The 22,496-nt window shown below is 36.1% G+C and overlaps 2 protein-coding genes across 2 annotated transcripts; both read right to left on the minus strand.

The window, feature by feature from the left end:
* Positions 1–12,469: 12,469 nt before the first annotated feature.
* Positions 12,470–14,952, minus strand: LOC115949661 (GDSL esterase/lipase At2g23540-like). The gene is made up of 5 exons (XM_031066951.1): positions 14,580–14,952; positions 14,288–14,418; positions 13,879–14,127; positions 13,173–13,428; positions 12,470–12,825 (listed from the first exon to the last, which is right to left on the minus strand). Exons 1-5 carry the CDS (start codon positions 14,824–14,826, stop codon positions 12,602–12,604), a joined length of 1,107 nt encoding a protein of 368 aa, XP_030922811.1. The 5' UTR covers positions 14,827–14,952; the 3' UTR covers positions 12,470–12,601.
* Positions 14,953–17,893: 2,941 nt separating this feature from the next.
* LOC115995183 (GDSL esterase/lipase At2g23540-like) lies at positions 17,894–20,537 on the minus strand. Its single transcript, XM_031119643.1, has 5 exons — positions 20,099–20,537; positions 19,807–19,937; positions 19,402–19,650; positions 18,613–18,868; positions 17,894–18,281 (listed from the first exon to the last, which is right to left on the minus strand). Exons 1-5 carry the CDS (start codon positions 20,346–20,348, stop codon positions 18,058–18,060), a joined length of 1,110 nt encoding a protein of 369 aa, XP_030975503.1. The 5' UTR covers positions 20,349–20,537; the 3' UTR covers positions 17,894–18,057.
* Between the last annotated feature and the right edge of the window lie 1,959 nt (positions 20,538–22,496).

Below are 22,496 nucleotides of genomic sequence, written 5' to 3' on the forward strand. Positions count from 1 at the left end.
GATGCGGTGCAATTGTCGTGCAATTCACCCAATTTCCTCGCAACTTTTTTCTACTTTTTTTACTTTTTTACCTTTACTTTTTTACTTTTCCTCGTTTCTTATATTTAATGATTGAGACTTAAAGTTGCTTTTTGCAACTTTAAATCTCAACCATCCATACCAATTATATCAAGTGCAATACCCTAGGTATTGCACTTGATCTCAATCCCTTATTGTGAATGAGGTAATACCACTAATATTCAGGAATATTTCTAGCACTAGTAGACCATCACACTATCTTGTTGATGTTGCCAAATGTTGTACTTCCTTACCTTCACTAACCCTACCATCTCACCCTTTATTGCTTATCCATTGCCATAAAACATTGTTACACCTAGAAGAAAAAGGAAAGGGAAAGATGAAGAGAGAAAGAATTATACTTCCTTGATTTGATTTGATTAACATGAGATAAAAGAAATTGAGCTAATTTTGAAGGAAAAATTTTTCATGGGGCCTACATTTTTACTATAATCCCATATTGCATGGCAAGAGAGTGAAAAAGCAAATGGGTTTTACATTGTATTTGGATGTAATTGAGGAAAGATAAAAGAGTGAGGGAAAAGGAATAGAAAAAGAAAGGGAAAGAAAATACTTCCCTCTTGCATGTTTGGAAGGAGTGAGAGAAAGAGAAAAGAAAAGGAAAAGGAATATATTTGACATTTCGGTTGTTTACTTTGCAAATGGAAGAGAAATGAAAAGAAAAATATGTGTTTTTACTTAAATACAACAAATTAAGTAAAGTTGATGGAAAATTGAAATTTTATATGTAACTAATCGCAGACCCATGCAATGCATGTGAATAATTAATTATTCTTTTGTATTATAATATAATGTATAACTTTTTCTCTAAAATTTTGTGAAGATAATTTGTTCTCCATAAAAATTAAACAATGTCTATTCAATCCAATTATGTCTACTTCAGTCTCATTCGGTCCAATTAGGTCTAATTTGGTCCCCCTTTAGTTTATTTTAGACTAATTGGCCTTAAATTGATTCTTTTTGTAGGTTTTCTTTTCAAGTTTAGCTCAAAAATTCATTTTTTTTCTTAATTTTTGGTTTGAAAGGTATGAAATTTTATTTTATCTAGGTTAAAATCTTTATTTTTAAGTTAAAAAAGAAAATACTAAAATAGACATTATAAATTAGAAATATGCATGAGCCCTAAAAATGAAATAAAAATGATAAATATTCAAAAGTCTTATTCGGTCCACATTGGTTTTATTAGGTCCTATTTAGCCCACTTTGTCCACTAAAGTTCAATTCGGTCTACCTTGCCCCTAGTTGGTCCACTTTGGTCCATTCGATACTAATTAGTCCATTCTGTCCATTAAAGTTCTATTCAGTCCATTCGGTCTTATTCAATCTACTTTGGTGCACTTAGTCCATATTGACTCTATTCGGTCCACATTGGCCCTATTCGATCAATATCTGTCTTATTTCGTCCACTTTGGTCCTATTCGGTCCATTTTGTCTACTTTGGTTCTATTTGGTTCATTTTCTCAACTTTGTTTCTATTCATCCAATTTGGTCCCGTTCGGTCCATTCAGTCCTTTTCTGTCCACCTTGTTTCTATTCGGTCCTATTTTTTCCATTTGGTCCACTTTGTTCCATTTGGTCCAATTGGGTCCATTCAACACTTCGGTTTATTTTGGTCCACTTTGATCTATTTTTTGTGCAAGTACATATGGGAAAATACATGTTTGGGTTGAAAGCACCTAATCTAATTCCAAATTTATTACTAAAAAAAATAAATAAATATCGAACTCGTAATATCTAAAATCTTAAGCATAACATTTCTTATTGCTACGCTTTTTTTGAGCCACAGTAATGTAGTATTTCAGTCCACTTCAATATGGCGAAATTTAAGGGAATTTTTTTTTTTTTTTTTTTTTTTATAAATATAAAGGCTATGAATATACAAATGTAATTGTGGGGCCCAAATGATTTATGGGCCAGGCCCATCTACCCGGGGAGAATCCAAAGGCCCAAGCCGAGGAGGGTTGTGGCCCAAACTCGACAAGATAGCCTTTGGATACCGCCGAGGACAGCTCAGTCCTCGGTAGACCCAAAGTCCCCCCAAAAAAGAAAAAAGGGTAAAAACGGTATAGGACTGAAACTTGGAAGAAAGATCTAAAATATCCAGGGAAAGCTGCCCTTACTGCCATTCAATGCTCTGAACCTGACAGAGCCGCATTCTTTGGATTTTACAACCACCCCCAACGACTTTGAATATGGGCTGATGGAACAAGTATCAATCTTGGAAAGGTTGACCCTATACGTGGACGAAGGACAATGAACGCAGGCAAATATAAAAGGAAAAATAAGTAACCTAAAGAAGGGGGTTGGGAAAAATGGCCAAAAACCAGAGCCTCCCAGCCCACCTCCAGGAGAAAGACTCCAGGGGTGAAGGAAAACTTAAACTTGTACGAACACCACGAAAAACCCACCGCCTGTAGATCAAGGCCTAGCCTTCCAAACCCACGCTCTACAAATGATATTGTTAGGGGCCTTTTTACGTACGAACCCGACACCGTTACGGTCCGCCACAAATCGTGTCCTTACAATTGGCGCCGTCTGTGGGAAAGGCTTGTGTGTTGGTATAGGATGTGGGTCGATAGAGTTTCTTCGTTATTTCTAATCGTTGGTTATAGAGTTCTAGTATAAAATTCTGCTAGGGGCTACGTTTCTTGACTAGGGGCTTGGCTGAGGAGCTAACTCCCTTAAAGCCAAGGTCCCCCGTAAAGAGCAAACTAGGCACTTGATAGCGTTAATCATATAGATAAACTCTAGGGGCTTGGCTGAGGAGCTAACTCCCCTAAAGCCAAGATCCCACACAAAGAGAAAACTGGGTTTTGGACAGAACCAAGGCATTGCATGGTCCACGGACTCAAGCCTATGGGGAAACCAACTACCTGAATGAGGAAAACTAGGTTTTGGACAGAACCAAAGCATTGCATGGTCCACGGACTCAAGCCTATGGGGAAACCAACTGCCTGGATGAGGAAAACTAGGTTTTGGACAGAACCAAGGCATTGCATAGTCCTCGGACTCAAGCCTATGGGGAAACCAACTACTTGGATGGGGAAAACTAGGTTTTGCACAGAACCAAGGCATTGCATAGTCCTCGGACTCAAGCCTATGGGGAAACCAACTACTTGGATGAGGAAAACTAGGTTTTGGACAGAACCAGGGCATTGCATAGTCCTCGGACTCAAGCCTATGGGGAAACCAACTGCCTGGATGAGGAAAACTAGGTTTTGGACAGAACCAGGCATTGCATAGTCCTCGGACTCAAGCCTATGGGGAAACCAACTACTTGGATGAGGAAAACTAGGTTTTGGACAGAACCAAGGCATTGCATACGGACTCAAGCCTATGGGGAAACCAACTACTGGATGAGGAAAACTAGGTTTTGGACAGAACCAAGGCATTGCATAGTCCTCGGACTCAAGCCTATGGGGAAACCAACTACTTGGATGAGGAAAACTAGGTTTTGGACAGAACCAAGGCATTGCATAGTCCTCGGACTCAAGCCTATGGGGAAACCAACTGCCTGGATGAGGAAAACTAGGTTTTGGACAGAATCAGGGCATTGCATAGTCCTCGGACTCAAGCCTATGGGGAAACCAACTGCCTGGATGAGGAAAATTAGGTTTTGGACAGAATCAAGGCATTGCATAGTCCTCGGACTCAAGCCTATGGGGAAACCAACTGCCTGGATGAGGAAAACTAGGTTTTGGACAGAACCAGGGCATTGCATAGTCCTCGGACTCAAGCCTATGAGGAAACCAACTACCTAGATGAGGAACCAACTATTTAAAAAAAAAAAAAAAAAAAAAACTATGGCACATAAACCTCAAAATCCATCCGAAGAGAACTCCGCGTTAACAGATGGGTTAATACCTTGATTGCGCGGATTCCTCGGTCTACCCTCTGATCCCCAGTATCAAAGGGGTTGATGCGATACGGCGCAACATATTACCCAAAAGCACAACCAAAGTCCCTCGCTACTCGGCTACCCTTTCGGACGAATTACTTAGAGTTTATCGTTCTCGGACATCGCTCTAGCATGCATCACGCAGCACTCAGCGGTTATCCCGGTTAGTTCCAAGAGTTTAATTTATTGATGATTAACTTTGTTATGCTTGATAATATTTGTAAGTTTAAACTAGTAGGAATCTGTGTTAAGGCATTTTTCTGCCTGGAATATCATTAAGGGCAAGCTTATATTTAATATTCATGCATAAAGTAGTTGTTACGGAGAAGAAAGATATGTATAGAGAAATAGACACATATTTTATTAAGACAAAGGAACAGTACAGTGTACAACGAAAAACTGAAACAAGCTTACATTAAAGCTAACTACGCAAGTAAAGAAAAATACAAGAGAATGAAGAAAAGCCGAAGAAAAAAGGCGCAGATGAGAGATTGGCTACTGTTCCAAGATGTCGTCTAAGGAAACTATTCCTCGACGCTTCTACATGCCCATAACTCAGGCAGCTAAAGAACCCAACTTGGGGCCTGCACCGATGAAGAAAAGGTGCAGGGAACCTGACCTCAGGCTAACACCATCTACAGAAAAGGTGCAGGGAGCCGGAAGTTGGGGAGCCCCTGCAAAAATTTGCCTGCTACAAGGCAGACGGCGCTAATGGCGGAAATTCCTTCTTCTGACATACCAAAAATCTGGCATGACCAGAACCTGCTTCGGATTTTGACTAAAAGAAGGAGGAATACCATCTTCCTCCTGTCAAGACGGAGGACTGGCTTGAATCTGTGCCATCCTTGTCCATACCATATCACCTTGAGGATTCGGTGCCTCTGAAGCGTGCAGAGACCTTTCATCCCCATCCACGCCTCAAACATCTTGCTTTGAGGCAGTGGCACTAGAAAGAGAGATCGCGGATATGGAAGAAATATGGTTCTGAAGGGAACAAGAGAGTTCATGTGCAAGTGAAGTGATCCCCTATCCCATTTATACCTAGAAGTAAACCGATGGCATTTAATTCACGCAGCGTCCCAAGGAACGCTACAGAAAAAACGTCTCTGGCTCGATTTCCAACGTTGTCTGCAACCCTGAGGCTAAAGGAGTCTCGAGAAGGCACACCTCGAACACTGGGATGCCAAAAAGTACCGCGTGATCAAAGACTACGGAAATACCTCTTAATTTGCGGGCCCAGTAAATTCGCGGCCCAGGCCCGTTCAGCATAGTAGCCCAGGGACAGAACCAAGGCCTTGCATGGTCCTATGGACCCAAGCCTATGGGACCCAAACCAAGTACAAAAAATTATAATTATTACAAGTTTTGGACAGAACCAAGGCCTTGCATGGTCCTCGGACCCAAGCCTATGGGAAACCAAGTACATAAAAAAATTACAAGTTTTGGACAGAACCAAGGCCTTGCATGGTCCTCGGACTCAAGCCTATGGGAAACCAAGTACATAAAAAATTACAAGTTTTGGACAGAACCAAGGCCTTGCATGGTCCTCGGACCCAAGCCTATGGGAAAACCAAGTACAAAAAATTATAATTATTACAAGTTTTGGACAGAACCAAGGCCTTGTATGGTCCTCGGACCCAAGCCAATGGGGAAACCAAATACTTGGATAAGAAAATGTTTGAATTTCGTAGGATGGGTTACTTGATAAAAATGTCAGGTCACTTCATCCACGGCTTAAACACCATAAAAGGTTAAGACCAATAAAGTTGTAAGGAAGGTGGTGGAACGCCCCAGCATTTAGTCGTATAAGAAGGCTGTTCATTTGGTGGGTGATATATCTTCAAATGGTTATTCCTCACACGGCATCAAACTTTCGTCTTACTCCTCGACTAGCATGGGGTAAGTATTACTTTTCACTGGTCGGCCTTATTGTGCCAAGCATTTCTATTAAAGTTATGGCGACATCTTTTTATTATCAAGTATTTTGGTCTTAGTCGTCATTGATTTAGATGCTATATTATTGTGCCGAGCAGCGTTTGTAAATTTAAAAAAAAAGGCATAGAGACAAAACATGCGAAATAAAATAACAACAATTTTTATTAATACGAAAAATTATTACAATGTACAAAGAGGGGCTCAAACGAGCCTATACAAAATGTGAACTGCCTAAGCAACAATTACATCCGTAGTACAGATAAGTAAACTGTCAGGCGTCTTTTAAACTCGTCTTCAAAGTCTCTCCAATCTCTGCCTCAATACTGCTCATATTACGATAAGAACCTTCTTTGGGAAAAAATGAAGGAGAAGGAAATAATAAGGAAGAAATCAATGAAGAAGAGAGAAGAGATGAAAAGAAAGAAAAATGAGCAAAAGAGGGAGAAGTGAAAGCACCAGGATGGATCTGGTGCTGGGAAGACTAAGAAAGGGAGACGGAGGATAGCACCAGTGAAGGAAGAGAGGAAGAAGTAGAGACACTTAGTCCCTGCCTCGATCCTGACTCCCAACACACTGGAGCCATACTAGGTATGCTCATAGAAGAGCGGTTGGTACTGATGATGGGTGTTCTCGACTCAGTCACGCCGAAAGTTTGACGTGACAAGTCCCTGCTTCGGATTTTGACTGAAAGAAGGGTGAGGTTGATTTTGAGTCTTCGCCACCCCTGTCCCGATCGAGCCATAATGAGCTTTATTGGAACATGGCGTTTATGGGAGGGGTTTGGCTCCTGCATCACTCGTTGTTATGGTAAAGTGTATCACGATTTAGTTTATAAACCAGTGGGTAAAATGAACCCTAGGGGAGGCCAAGTATTTCAAATCTCAGAAGGATGAAAATGGATTCTTTACAAAAAAAATAACCTCCTCCCTTCCTTCTTATACAGAGGGTGGAGCGGGAGACATTTAATAGGTTCAGATCTCCAAAGGAATCTGCCAACACAAACATGCCGGTTCCGTTTCTCCACCCCATCAAAACAAACCGCCGAATTAAAGTAGTCTCGTAAATAGTGGTCATTAAAAGCGCGTCTTGGATATCCAAACGATAAGAACGCATCAAGCGCGAAATCAAAAAACTGTCTCATAGACCGGTGCATTTCTTGGACAGATGAAGAGCCGCCAGCATTATTAATAGGCCAAATTGATTGGGCCGTAGAAAGAGGTTCGGCATCACCAAAACCCCCCTTTCCAACCAAGAGGTTGGACAGCCAGGTTTTGAGGGGCTATTGTGGGGCCCAAATGATTTATGGGCCAGGCCCATCTACCCGGGGAGAATCCAAAGGCCCAAGCCGAGGAGGGCTGTGGCCCAAACTCGACAAGATAGCCTTTGGATACCGCCGAGGTCAGCTCAGTCCTCGGCAGACCCAAAGTCCCCCCAAAAAAGAAAAAAGGGTAAAAACGGTATAGGACTGAAACTTGGAAGAAAGATCTAAAATATTCAGGGAAAGCTGCCCTTACTGCCATTCAATGCTCTGAACCTGACAGAGTCGCATTCTTTGGCTTTTACAACCACCCCCAACGACTTTGAATATGGGCTGATGGGACAAGTATCAATCTTGGAAAGGTTGACCCTATACGTGGACGAAGGACAATGAACGCAGGCAAATATAAAAGGAAAAATAAGTAACCTAAAGAAGGGGGTTGGGAAAAATGGCCAAAAACCAGAGCCTCCCAGCCCACCTCCAGGAGAAAGACTCCAGGGGTGAAGGAAAACTTAAACTTGTACGAACACCACGAAAAACCCACCGCCTGTAGATCAAGGCCTAGCCTTCCAAACCCACGCTCTACAAATGATATTGTTAGGGGCCTTTTTACGTGCGAACCCGACACCGTTACGGTCCGCCACGAATCGTGTCCTTACAGTAATATTTAGAACAGTTATTCATTTGTTTTAACGTCTTTACATTTAAATGAATTATATGAGTTTGATTATAGATTTAAGTAAAATAAATAAATACATATATGTATGTATAATTTTTATTTAAATAAATTATTCAAATTATTCATTCTCTTAAAAGAAATTATCATGATAATCAAAACTCATGTTAAACTTATACTTAATATATATAATTTATTCTCTAAATTTTATTTTTTAGAGAGGGAGTACTTGTGATGGGGAACTAAAAATACAACACCAAAATGTATGAACTCAAAATAGAGTTTTAAAAATCACAATCATACATCAATATAAAGTACAATTGTAAAAAAGAATAAACAATCAAGAGAAAGAGAATAACCGGTCTCTCAAGACAGAATAATAAGAATTCTATAAAAAATAATTTTCTAAAAAAAAAGTAAAAATAAATAAATATAGTAACAAACACCAAATTATCCAAGTCATGTTATGTAATAAAATAACATTATATTCTTATATACTATATGTGGGGGATTTTCCCCCGCAAGCCGTTTGTCCTCTTTGGGGAGCCAGGCCCATAAGGTTTTGTTCTCGTCCCCGAGTGTGGTGTTTGGGATTTTCACCTCAGGCACTTTGGCCGATATTGGCTTGACACCCTAATCCCACATCGGTTAGAGATGCGCCCCATTCATGGTTTATAAGCTTCTGGAGCGACCATGAGTGTACCACTACTAAGCACATGTGCTTAGTAGTGGTAGAGGCGTGCCCCTAGAGGGTAACAAAACCGTGTGGGTATCATGCGGTTGGTACGTGAGGACAAAGTCCTTGGCTGCCCCCTTGCCCTAAAGCGGACAATACTCTTGATGGGGCACATCCCCTCAAAAGCGCCTTTTTGTGGGGGATTTTCCCCCGCAAGCCGTTTGTCCTCTTTGGGGAGCCAGGCCCGCAAGGTTTTGTTCTCGTCCCCGAGTGCCTAGCTCCCCAAAGAGGACAAACGGCTTGCGGGGGAAAATCCCCCACACTATATTAATAATACAATATGATAACATCCATGAAATCAAAGAAAAAAGAAAAAAAAGAAAAAAGATAATCACTTAAAAACACAAAACTTAATCACATCAACCTAAAGTAGAATTCCAAATAATACAAAATTTATCAACCTAAAGAAGAGGTGCAAGAAAAATATAAAAAAAAATCCACCAAAATGGAAAAAATAAAAATGAGAGAGAGAAATAACCTTTTGTGTGTGGAAAATGAGAGAGAGAAAGAGAGAGATATATATATAACATTTTGTGTGTAAAAAAACTATGAATAAAATGGAAATGAAAACTGTAAATTTTTTGTAAAAGGAGGAGAATAAGAAAAACAAAAAATAAAGGAAGATAAAGGGATAGAAGAAAAGTGATATTATGGTAAATAGTAGTGAAGAGTTGAAAAGATAAAAGAAATGGGAAAAGTTAGAAAAAATATAACAATAAGTTGAGAAATTAATAAGAAAAAAAAATTAAAATAAGAGAGAGGATATTGAAAATGGGTGGATGATGTAGCTGTTGATATGGTTTAACAAAAGTATAGCAACAATAAATGCTAAGCACTAGTTTTTAGATATATATAACTTTTCTTAATGGTGGACCCAAACTATTGCATTTTTTTCATACCTTTATCCACCCAATTTGGATGGAGAATGAGAAATTATAAGGTTCTCATGATAGACAAGTGACATGGTCCACTACTCCACTAAAAAACTCTCACTTGTTTAAAATTGTTAAGTCATTTTTTTTTAATAAAAAAAAAATAGAAACTAATTACTGATTTAGCAATTTTAAACGAGTAGAAATCTTTTAGTAGAATGGTGGACAAGTGACGTAGTCCACCATGAGAATTGTATAATTTCTTGTGGAAGAGAGATGTGGGCTTAGATGACAATTAAAATCATATTTTCATAATAATAGAGATAAATTCATATTCAGATTAAAAAATTAAAAAAATAATTTTTTTTATAATGTTTTTCATGAGGTGGTGGATGAAGACTAATAAAATAGAGGCTTTGGTTTTTTTTTTTTTTAAATAAAGGTTTCGGATTTTATTCTTTTTTATGAATTATAATTGAAGGAAAAGACTAGGGTATCCCCATATAATAGAAAGAATATACTAAACAAATATCTTTGTAATTTATTTGAAATATGCTATCTTAAATGGTAAAGTCAAATATTGGATTTTCCCTTCTTGTTCTTTTTGTTTCCTTTCTCTAAAACTAACCAGATATGGGAAAATGTCATATCACCAACCTTTTTTTTCCCTTTCCAAATATAGTGTTAAGATAATTTTGACTTTTTTTTTTTCATTAGGAAATTACTAACGCGCCATTACTTTTCTAACATGTCCCATAGTTAAAGGCACAAAGGTAAAACATTTATTTTCCTTTCTTTTCTCCTTGAAAACCAAACAAGGGAAATGAATATTTTCTTATTTGTTTCCTTTCTTTTCCTTCCCATATCCAAACACAGAGAAAAATATTTTCTTTTTCATTTCTTTACAATTTTCTTTCCCTTACTATTTTCCTGTCGCTTCCCTTCTCCCAGGTGCAACCAACTGCTACGTTAATGCAACTATTTTCCAGTATAGTATTGGTGGAGATGAGCCTGGGCCCTGGGGCACCTAACAGCCCATGTTTGGCTGAAGTTAGGCTATCCCATTTTTGGGCCTAGGCCCATGGATCGTTCAACTCGAAATCGTACTCTCAATTTGACAAGGTATCCCACTAAGAGCATCCACATCCGGATCTCAAATCCTATCTTATTTTACCATCCCAAAAAACTACTTTATTACTTATACCATACCATTTTTCAATATACCCAACATCCCAACTTTTATTTTCCTATTCTACTTATTAAAATAATATTTTTATACAATAAAATAACATATCCCACAATTACCATCATTTACAATAAAACACATTATTTAATCTTTCCCTCTCTTTATTTCTGTTCAACAACCACAACTACTACCACCGACTCACTACACACCTGATACCGCCACTGCCACCACCAGCATCACCTCATAATTTACCGTCAACACCCACAAAAAAAAAAAAAAAAAAAAAAAAAAAAAAAACCTGGGCAGCAAACCCACCCTGCCACCCACTGACCCAAAAAACCACAATCACCACCACTGACGCATTACACACCTGACACCACCACCGCCACCACCAACAACAACCCATAATTCACCGTCAACACCCAAAAAAAAAAAACCCAGGCAGCAAACCCACCCTGCCACCCACTGACCCAAAACCCACTCTGACGGAGCCATAGACACCCACCCCACCGTCGACCCACCAGCCACAACTACTTCCACCACCTCCACCGTCGGCCCACTAGCCATAACCACAAACCCCAGTAGCTGAACCAAAAAAAAAAACAATCCAATGGCAACACAGCACAGCCAAATCCAGCCAAATCAAAATCAAAACCAAAATCAAAATCCTAAATCAAAATCAAAATCCAAAATCCAAAATCCAAAATCAAAAATCAAACCCACTGTTCTCGCAAAACCCAAACCCAAACCCATCTGTTCTCACCGGCAGCGATGGCGAGAGAGAGAGGGTCGCCCGTCGCCCGTCGCCGTCTGGATTCAGCCTGTCGCCCGTCATCATCGTCATCATCTTCGACCCAAACGCCAAACGCCAAACACCACCCAAACGCCACCCAATCGCCACCCAAATTCGACCCTCACGCCGGAAACCCACGACCTCCACGCCTCCACCACAGCTTTTCTGATCAAGCCTCCATGCCGTTGCCTCCATTCCGTTGAAGAAGAGAGAGCAGGAAGAAAGTGAGAGAAAAGAAACAGAAAAAATGAGAGAGGAGAGAGGAATTTACCGGGATAAATGAGAGAGGAGAGAGAAATGAGAGTATTAAAAAATTATTTTTTTTTTATAACATTCAGCTACAGTACCATCTTACATTTGAGATGGTACTGTAGCTAAATCCCAAATTTGGAATTGGCATATTGCATATGGCCTTTCCATTGTTGGGTAGTTTTGGGGCTTAAATGCCAAATGTTCCTAACATTTGGCATTTAGAAGCCCCAATGCTGATGCTCACAACCAATCATGCCTTGTCAAATTTTTCAGACAACAAAGAATAGCCAACCACCCAAAGAAACACGCTCAACCTAGGATCACCAAACTCTTACCATTTCTTTTTGTTTATTTATGATTTACTCATTGTTCCTATATGAACTCTCAAATGAAAACAAAGAGGCAAACGGTGGTGGATTTCAAATCCTATAAGAATTTTAGGATAATTCTACCATACACTTTTAATCAATTTTGAAATAAATAAATTAGAATTTACTACATAATTTACGTGATCGTCATTTTGGTATAAATTTTAAATTATTAGCGATGTGGCAAAATTCAATTTGCTTATCTCAAGAACTCTATAACATTTTAATCCTATAAAAAAATTAGCTAAAAATCATCAGTTGTGTTTCTCAATTTTTTATTACTAGTCATCAGATTTATTTCTCATTAACTTTAATGCTTGCAAGCAACATAGAACGTATTAGTCGCAACAATGAAAGAAATCAAAACAAAACAAAGAAGAAGAGAAGAATAAAGGGAGGAAATAGTTTGAAGTAATTAAGTAAGAAAAAAGAGCTTGTCTTTTGTAAACTTTATTTGATACAAGAGCAATAATTCAAAAAAGATATTGGGTATTATTCAAAGGACATAGTACAAACGAGTGGACACCATTAATTTCATGGATATGAAAATTAGAGATCTCGAAGTTGTCTAAGATTCATAGGAGAGATGATTTTTGTGTCTCCATCGAGCAATTTCTTGGCGATGATAAGGTTGGTAGCTTCACTCGGATGATAAGGATCCCAGAACACATGTGAGGAGTGATCCGAGCACAAACTAGACGTGGGTCCGCATGGAATGATTCCCGCATACCGGCCCCCATTTCCACAACATGCTTTACCTGAAGTTGTAAATCCTGTACGAAAATGGACATAATCTTGTGATAAATACTATGTAAATAAGCTATTGAAAATTACAAAATACTCAAACAAACGCTAAGTAACATAATATTTTGTCCATTTAGTTTCAATTCTATCCTATTTATTAGAAGTACCATGTCTAATCCTAGATTCGCATGGGTGACATTTTTTTTTGCTATAGGAGCAAAAAAAATTATTTAATTTTTTTTTTTTTTTTATACCGGATTTACCTTAAATAACTTTTTGATAAAATATTATGTCAAATTAGGCCTAAAAGATTAGGCAAAATGATGCAGCAGTGTTACATGGTTGGCAAATTGTATTAATGGTTCTTACTTCTTACCATAATTCTCATAGTTTATGATTATGTCCGACACCAAATCATACACATTTGCAAGAACAAATGTAGCTCCTGGGAGGTTTTCGTTTAATTCCGTGAGCAAATCCTTCAACTTAGCATTGTAATGAAGTGCTAGCTTGTTGGGTAATTCCACACATTCGTCTTCGTTTGATTGATATAGTGTCTTTTGATAAGGTATGCAGCCTATCGGTCCAACGTTTGCTATGACAATCTTTCGAGCATCTAGCTGGTATAGCCTCTGCCAATCAAACAAAAAATATAAGAGCATTAGTAGCAATTTGTACAGAAATTCATGTCTATTTTACATAATCACTTTTCAAAAATATTCATATTAGATTATCTATTTTAAAAGCTATTTCAATAAAATATTTATTTTTCATTCATATAACCATATTTTTTAAAACACCCATATCACTGACACACACACATATCAACTGCAAAAATGAATTGCGAAAAGAATAAAATATGCTTTTATACATGAGTAGTAGTAATGTAAATTTACACGGAACAGTAGCTGTGGACAAGATATGTATAATTTTAGACATTGATATGGACGATTTTTTAGGTTGATTGGCCAAAATTTTGCATTTATGTCATTTTACATTGACTGATGCAACTACTGTAGTAATCTTAAGAAACTATTCAAATACCAAATTAGTTGTTATTAAAGATGATTTGATTTACTTACGATAAGTTGGCCACTGAAGCGAGTGATCATGTCATTAATAAAAGCATCTGGGCTTTGAGTAATTCTTGATCCAATGGAGACGACTGGAAGAAGATAATTGTTTAGGAAATCATTTGCTCCAATTGTGACTGAAAAAATTGAAGTCTTCATTAAGAAATCTCTGGCCTGTGATGGACCCAACAAGCTGTCAATCTGTTTTCTAGTAATGTTGAAATAATCAACTTGGATATCCAATCCAAGCCGATTAACCTGCACAACATTTGAGTCTTTAATTTAAAGGAACATGTTGATGTATCTTTTTGACTTTTTCCCAGCCAAAAGTTTTTTTTTTTTCAAAAAATGAAACAAACGAGTCAATAAATAAGAGAATTGAAAATTCTACAAAAGGTTTTGAGTACTAAGTGCTGACAAATATTCTTCCACTTGCATTCAGAATTCCTCCTGCTCCTGATGCATAATTCACACCGTATAATATAGCTTTCCCAGTGGAATTTGGGGCCAAAAATGGGACCGCGTAGTTTGGTACTCCCAATTCTTCTCCTGAAAGGAATAAATTTTAAAAGGAAAAAAAAATCAAAATACAAACTATTTAAAAACAAAAAGTATTTGCTATCCGTTTAAGAATTTAAGAATTTCTTTTATAAATCTAATGGTATACAAAATGTCATGTCATTTAAAAGGTACCTAAGGAGAGAACTTACCTACGATATCACATATGGTTCTACCATTTGTATAACGGCCTGTTGGATTTCCTCCAGATGCTTTGAAATCAATTCCATTAGGTGGGATATTGGCCTTGGACAACGATGGTAAATAGTTATTGTTCCCTGCATCAACTATAGAATCGCCAAATATAAAAGAAGCTCCCAACCGTTCTCCTTTAGCAGCCTTTCCAATATAGCACCAAATGAAGAAGAAAACAACCAAGGCTGCAATATAAGATTTCATGGCTATGGCTTCTGAGTCCCCAAGTTAATGAGAACTAGGACTAAAGCACCATTGATAAGTAACTAGCCTAGAGGTAAGCATATAAGTACCTTCTTGTTTACAGAAGAAAGCATATTAAACCATAGATAAAACTTGTACGATTGTATAGAGTTGCGTTTGGTTTGACCCCTTTTGTAATGGGAAGGCGTAAGAAGTTGAAGGTACAAACTTTCATGCGGTAGTTCATCAACATTGGCGAAGTCTTCTCAACGTGTTAGAAATTTGTTGATTTTGCTTTCTGCAATAAGCACTTGGCCAAGTGCCCACATGAAGGTCAAAGATAGTGAATCAACTTAAACCATTGTGGCTCTATTCGGTTCACATTGATCCTATTCTGTCCACTTCGGTCTTATTCGGTCCATTCTGTCTACTTTGGTCCTATTCAGTACATTCTGTCCACTTTGGTTCTATTCAGTCCTCTTTAGTTCTATGCGGTCCATTCTGTCTACTTTGATTCTATTCGGTCCAATTCAGTCCAATTGCTTCTATTCAGTCCACTTCGGTCCGGTATCTCCACTTTGGTCCTATTCGGTCCTTTGAGATTTAATTTGGTCCTTTTCTGTCCACTTTGTCCTATTTGGTCCATTCAGCACTTCAGTTCATTTTGATCCACTTCAATCTGTTTTTGTACAATTACATCATGGGAAAAGACATGTTTGGGTTAAAAGTGTTGAAGATCAGTCTCAACATGATCAACACAGTAATAAAGACTCAACACGCACCGTTTCACTTAAGTCAATACGCATCGGTTTATTAATCTATGCAGCGCACCATTTTGGACTTAAACTAAGGACTTTATTCATCAACACAGAAACGGTTTCGTGTGACTGTGTGATCAAATGGAAGTTAATATTGGAGGGAATGTTAGTTAGAGAGGTGGTTATAGTTCCTGAATTCATGGAATTAGTTCCGTATAATCTGGATCTTAAGCTATTCAGTTTTAGGAAATGATTGTACTCTATAAATAGTAGAATCCTTACTCAGATCATTATTCAGAAAAGCTTGTAATTCATTTCTTTGTTGGTTAATACAATCATCTTTAACCTCTGGTCTCTCTCTCTCTCTTTTCACTCTCTATTTTCTTCTTTCTTTACTGTATATTGAATTTTCTCAAAAAACACCTAATCTAAATTCAAATTTATTAATATATATATATATATATATATTTCAATCTCGTAATATCTAAATTCTTAAACATATCATTTACTGTTGTTACACATTTGTTGAGTCACATTAATATAGCATTTCAATCCACTTCAGTACGGCTAAATTTAAGTGAAAGTCTTTTTAAACATAAAAGGTTATGAATATACAAATATAATATTTACGACAGTTATTCATTTGTTTTAATGTCATTACTTTTAAATGAATTGCATGAGGTTAATTATACATTTAAACAAAATGAATAAACGTATAATTTTTATTTAAATAAATTATTCAAATTATTCATTCTCTTAAAAGAAATTATCATAATAATCAAAATTCATGTCAAACTTATACTTTACACGTATAATTTATTCTCTAAATTTTATTAGAGAGAGAGAGAGAGAGAGAGAGAGAGAGAGAGAGAGAGAACTTGTGATAGGGAACTAAAAAATAACATGCCAAAACGTATGAACGTAAAATAAAGTTTTAAAAATTATAATGATTCATCAATATAAAATAGAGTTGCAAGATAGAATAAAAAAATCAAGAGAAAGAGAATAACCCCTCTTTCAAGAGAGAATGTGAGAGAGAATAATAAGAATTTTATAGAAAATAATATGAGAAGAAAAAAAGTAAAAAAAATAAAAATATATAGTAACAAACTCCAAATTATCCAAGTCATGTTATGTTAAAATAATTTGGACTTTTTTTTTTAATTATGAAATTACTAATGCGCCATTACTTTTCTAACATGTCCCATAGTTAAAGGCAAAAAAATAATTTGGACTTTTTTTTTTTAATTATGAAATTACTAATGCGCCATTACTTTTCTAACATGTCCCATAGTTAAAGGCAAAAAGGTAAAACATTTATTTTCCTTTCTCTTCTCTTTGAAAACCAAACAAGGGAAAGTAATATTTTCTTATTTGTTTCCTTTCGTTTCCTTCCCACATCCAAACACACGGACAAATATTTTCCGTTTCATTTCTTTACAATTTCCCTTCCCTTTTCCCAGGTGCAACCAAATGCTATGTTAATGCTACTATTCAATCAGTATAGTACTGGACCTATTGGTGGAGATGAGCCTGGGGCACCTATGCTCGGCTACTCCATATTTTTGGGCCAAGGCCCATGGATCGTTCAACTCGAAATCGTGCTCAGTTTGACAAAGCACCTTCCCGCCTTGACATAGATAAACTAACTACCAATCATTCCTTGTCAGATTGTTCAGATAATAAAGAATGGCCAACCACTCAAAGGAATACGCTCAACCTAGGATGGCCAAGAATAACCAAACATAGGTATGGGATCCATGTGTTAGTGAGACACATGTCTTACGTGCTCGGTTCATGAGATACGGTCACGATCACCAAACTTTTATCTTTTCTTTTTGTTTATTTATGATTTAATCATCTCATTTTCTTTTTGAACTCTCAATTCTCAAACGAAAACTAAGAGGCAAACAGTGGAATTCAAATCTTATAAGAACTTTAGGATAATTCCACTGTACACTTTTTAGAATCATATTTATTAATTTTGAAATAAATAAATTAGAATTTACTACATAGTTTATGCTATCATCATTTAGGTATAAATTTTAAATGATTAATGATGTGGCAAAATTTAATTTGCTTATTTCAAAATGATAGATTCAATTTTAAGAACTTTGTGGTTGCATTACTTTAAGAAATCTATAAGATTTTAATCCTATATAAAAATTAGTTAAAAATCATCAAACTTTATAAGATTTTAATCCTGTATAAAAGATTTTAATCCAATTTATTTCTCATTAACCTTAATGCTTGCAAATTTGCAATTAAACAACATAGAACGTATAAGTCGCAACAATGAAAGAAACCAAAACAAAACCAAGAAGAAGAGAAGAATAAAGGGAGGAAATAGTTTGAAGTAATTTAGTAAGACAAAAGAGATTGTCTTTTGTAAACTTTACTCGATACAAGAGCAATAATTCAAACAAGATATTGGGTAACATTCAAAGGACATAATACAAACTAGTGGACACCATTAATTTCTTGGAAATGAAAATTAGTGATCTCGAAGTTGTCTAAGATTCATAGGAGAGATGATTTTTGTGTCTCCATCAAGCAATTTCTTGGCTATGATAAGGTTGGCAGCTTCACTTGGATGATAAGGATCCCAGAACACATGCGAGTCGCGATCCGAGCACATGCTAGATGTAGGTCCACATGGAATGATCCCCGCAAACTGACCCCCATTTCCACAACATGCTTTACTTGAAGTTGTAAATCCTGTACGAAAATGTATATAATCTTGTAATAAACATTATGTAAATAAGCTATTGGAAATTACAGAGACAAATGCTAAGTACCATAATATTTTGTCCATTTAGTTTCAATTCTGTCCTATTTATTAGAAGTACCATGTCTAATTCTAGATTCACATGGGTGACATTTTTTTTGCTATAGGACCAAAAAATAAAAAGAAATTAACTTTTTTTTTACTGTGTTTACCTTAAATAACTTGTTGATCAAATATTATGTCAAATTAGGCCTAAAAGCTTAGGCGAAATGATGCAGCAGGTTACATGGTTGGCAAATTGTATCAATGGTTCTTACTTACCATACTTCTTATAGTTTGTGATTACGTCCAACACCAAATCATACACATTTGCAAAAACAAATGTAGCTCCTGGGAGGTTTTCGTTTAATTCAGTGACCAAATCCTTCAACTTAGCATTGTATTGAAGTGCTAGCTTGTTGGGTAATTCCACACATTCGTCTTCCTTTAATTGATTGATTGTCCTTTGATAAGGTATGCAGCCTATCGGTCCAACGTTCCCAATGACAAACTTTCGAGCATCTAGCTGGTATAGCCTCTGCCAATCATACACACAAATAAGAGCATTCGTATCAATTGATGCAATAATTTATGTCTATTTTAAAATGATAATCTATTTTTTTCTATTTTATACAAACATTTAAAAAAAAAAAAAAAAAAAACTCATATCAGATTGTTTACTGTAAAAGCTATTTCAATAAAATATTTATTATTCATTCACATAATCATTTCTTTTAAACACTCGTATTACTCACACACACCAACCAAAAAAGTGAATTTAGAATTGAATAAAATAAGCTTTTACTTTACACATAAGCAGTTGTGTATATTTACAAGGCAATTGTAGCTATGGATAAGATATGCATATTTTTAAACAAAGTGATGTGAATGATTTTTTGGGTTAATTAGCCAAAATTTTGCATTTATGCAATTTTAGTATTTTACATTGAATGCAACTGCTCTAATAATCTTAAGAAACCATTCAAATAGTTCATCAAAAAAAGAAAAAGAAAAAAAGAAACCATTCAAATACCCAATTAGTTGTTATTAAAGATGCTTTAATTTACTTACAGTAAGTTGGCCCCTGAAGTGAGTGAGCATGTCATTAATAAAAGCATCTGGGCTTTCAGAAAGTCTTGCCCCAATGGAGAGGACAGGTAGAAGATAATTGTTTAGGAAATCATTTGCTCCAATTGTGACTGAAAAAATTGAAGTCTTCATTATGAAATCTCTGGCCTTTGATGGACCCAACAAGCTGTCAATCTGTTTTCTAGTAATGTTGAAATAATCAATTTGGATATCCAATCCAAGCCGATTAACCTGCACAACAGTGAGTCTTTAATTTAAAGGAACATGTTGATGTATCTTTTTGACTTTTTCCCAGCCAAAAGTTGTTTTTTTTTCAAAAAATGAAACAAACGACTCAATAAATAAGAGAATTGAAAATTTACAAAGGGTTGAGTACTAAGTGCTAACAAATATTCTTCCAGTTGCATTCATAATTCCTCCTCCTCCTGATGCATAATTCACACCATGTAATATAGCGTTCCCAGTGGAATTTGGGGCCAAAAATGGGACTGCATAGTTTGGTTGTCCCAATTCATCTCCTGAAAGGGATAAATTTTAAAAGAAAAAAAAAATCAAAATGCAAAATATTTAAAAGGAAAAGGTTTTTATTATCCGAAATTAAGATTTTATTTTTTAAATCTATTAGACTGCAAAATGTCATTTCATTTAAAATTTTAAATGTACATAAGAGAAAACCTACCTATGATATCACCTATGGTTCTACCATTTGTATACCGGCCGGTAGGATTTCCTCCGGATGCTTTGAAATCAATTCCATTAGGTTGTATATTTGCCTTAGACAACGTTCGTAAATAGTTATTGTTCCCTGCATCAACTAGAGAATCGCCAAAGATAAAAGAAGCTCCCGACCCTTGACCATTAGCAGCCTTTCCAATATAGCACCAATTGAAGAAGAAAACAACCAAGGCTGCAATATAATATGATTTCATGGCTTTGGCTTCTGAGTCCCCAAGTTAATGAGAACAAGGATTAAAGTACCTTTGGTTAGTAACTACGCAAGTGGTAAGCATATAAGTACCTTCTTGTTTAGAAAAGAAAGCAGATTAAACCATAGATGAAACTTGTAAGCTTGTATAAACAGTTGCATTTGGTTTGACCCCTTTGTAATGGGGAAGGAGTAAGAACCAGTTGGAGGTACAAACTTTCATGTGGTAGTTCATCAACATTGGCGAACTCTTCTCTGAGTGTCAGAAATTTGTAGATTTTGCTTTGTGCAATAACCAATCGGCCATGTGCCCACATGAAGAAGGTCAAAGAGAGTGAACCAAACTAAATGAGTAATTTTCAGAAAATAATTTTGAATAGAACCAACTCTTGTAGAAACCGATGAAGCGCTTTAGTCCCGTAGTAGTGGGGACATGGAATAAAGCTTTGATGACCATTTACCGGCACCAAAGGCTGAATTCTGATGAGCTGGCGCCTTGGAGGTTGTTTTAAGTGTTGATGGAAAACAATTTGTAGGATACCCCAACACTTTTTTACCATCTTCACCTACTGCCACTTGTTGGAAAAGCACAGAAAAATGAAAGATGGAGCTAACTTGTGATTCTGGCCCTAGAAACCAGCCAAGTTGCTGCTTCACATGAAGAAGGTCAAAGAGAGTGAACCAACTTAAACCATTTGTGGCGTATTATTAAAAGAACCGTTGTAGGCCAGGGGACTTAGGTGCTGTTTAGTTGAGTTGGGACACCAATAAAATTTATACAATTTTGAAGGATTAATTTAACAATTTAATTGAAAAAAAGACCAAGATGTTGGAATAGTAAAACTGATTCTCAATGATACTCTACTAGTCTATCAAAGAAAAAACAAAATTGATACTTCTTCACAAGGGATGAATATGTTTCTGGATGGATCATTTGTGTGTTTGATACTGGCCCTACTGGGCCTCACAAAAGGCTTTGGGATTATTTGGGTTTTAACCAGCTTGATCGATATTGCCTTTGGGCCCAAAAAGAAAAAGTCCATGACCAATTTTTATTTCCCTCCTAGTCAGCATGGACAATATTTGTCTGGAAAAATAATGAAAATGGATGAAGTCTAATAAAATTGAAGGGGTGGATGCTTTCAGCTTAATAAATCAAGAATTCAAGTTATCTAAGTCTGTTGGAAGTTATAACTAACAATTACAATTACAAGTATTACTCTTTTCTTTCATTTTCATTTAGTTTTTGATAATTAAATTATTATGATAAATGAAGGAGGTGATCTCTAATACTCGTCATAAAAGAAACCAAAAAATACCATTGAACAAACTATAAGGCTTTTCGCTAATGAGTTGCAAGGCAATTTTGTGGTGAAAAAAGAAGTGAAAGAAAACATACTTTTTTTTTCTAATTGGGTGAAGAAAGAAAAATATCAATCCAACATTTCAATCAATTTTGAACAAGTGAATTGGATAAATTAATATTAATATATTTTGAGATTTATTTAAATTATTAATGACTTGATAAAATTCAAACCCATACCTAATAAATTGATAAATTTTAAGAAATAAATATCCAAAAATTTAAAGAATCTTAATCCACCTCATCACCAACCTTCCTACCTAATAAATAATGGTGAGTTTGAGTTAGTTTTTTTTGTTCATTTAATATATTAGCTTTTTTGTTTATTTAAATTTTTTTTTATATTTTATTCTTTTCTAAATATGATTTCACATTTATCATGAATCTTGTAGTTTAATGATATTGTCTGCTTTCCTTCTTTAGGAGAACTAGGGTTTAAATCTCCTTTTCCCTAACCATCAAGTTATACCAAAAAAAAAAGAAAAAAAGAAAAAAAAATGTATGATTTCATTTTTAGCCAGTCTCACACTCCCATTTATATCATAAAAGGTAGAATTTTGATAAAGCACCTTAAGTGTAGGTGTGTAGTATATTGAATCCATTAATTAAATTCAAACATAACGGTTAGCCTTCGTTTTTAGTTTGCTCTCTTTCTCTCATGTCAAACATCAGGGAAATGCTTTTGCACATTATTCTAACTAAGAAAGGTATTGAAGTTAATGATCTTATAGCAAATGGATAGAAGGTATTCGTCCAAATCTTAACTTTGTATTGCTACTTGATCTGTCT

The sequence above is a fragment of the Quercus lobata genome, chromosome 6, assembly GCF_001633185.2.
Source record: "Quercus lobata isolate SW786 chromosome 6, ValleyOak3.0 Primary Assembly, whole genome shotgun sequence".
Lineage (NCBI taxonomy): Eukaryota > Viridiplantae > Streptophyta > Magnoliopsida > Fagales > Fagaceae > Quercus > Quercus lobata.

Excerpts from the sequence above, each read along its gene's own strand:
- LOC115949661 (XM_031066951.1), bottom strand. The coding sequence starts at position 14,826 with ATGAAATCTTATATTGCAGCCTTGGTTGTTTTCTTCTTCATTTGGTGC. Across the intron at positions 14,128-14,287 it reads ATGCAAGTGGAAGAATATTT|GTTAATCGGCTTGGATTGGA; the intron begins GTCAGCACTTAG and ends AATGTTGTGCAG. Across the intron at positions 12,826-13,172 it reads CATAAACTATGAGAATTATG|GATTTACAACTTCAGGTAAA; the intron begins GTAAGAAGTAAG and ends ATTTTCGTACAG.
- LOC115995183 (XM_031119643.1), bottom strand. The coding sequence starts at position 20,348 with ATGAAATCATATTATATTGCAGCCTTGGTTGTTTTCTTCTTCAATTGG. Across the intron at positions 19,938-20,098 it reads AACCATAGGTGATATCATAG|GAGATGAATTGGGACAACCA; the intron begins GTAGGTTTTCTC and ends TATCCCTTTCAG. Across the intron at positions 19,651-19,806 it reads ATGCAACTGGAAGAATATTT|GTTAATCGGCTTGGATTGGA; the intron begins GTTAGCACTTAG and ends ACTGTTGTGCAG.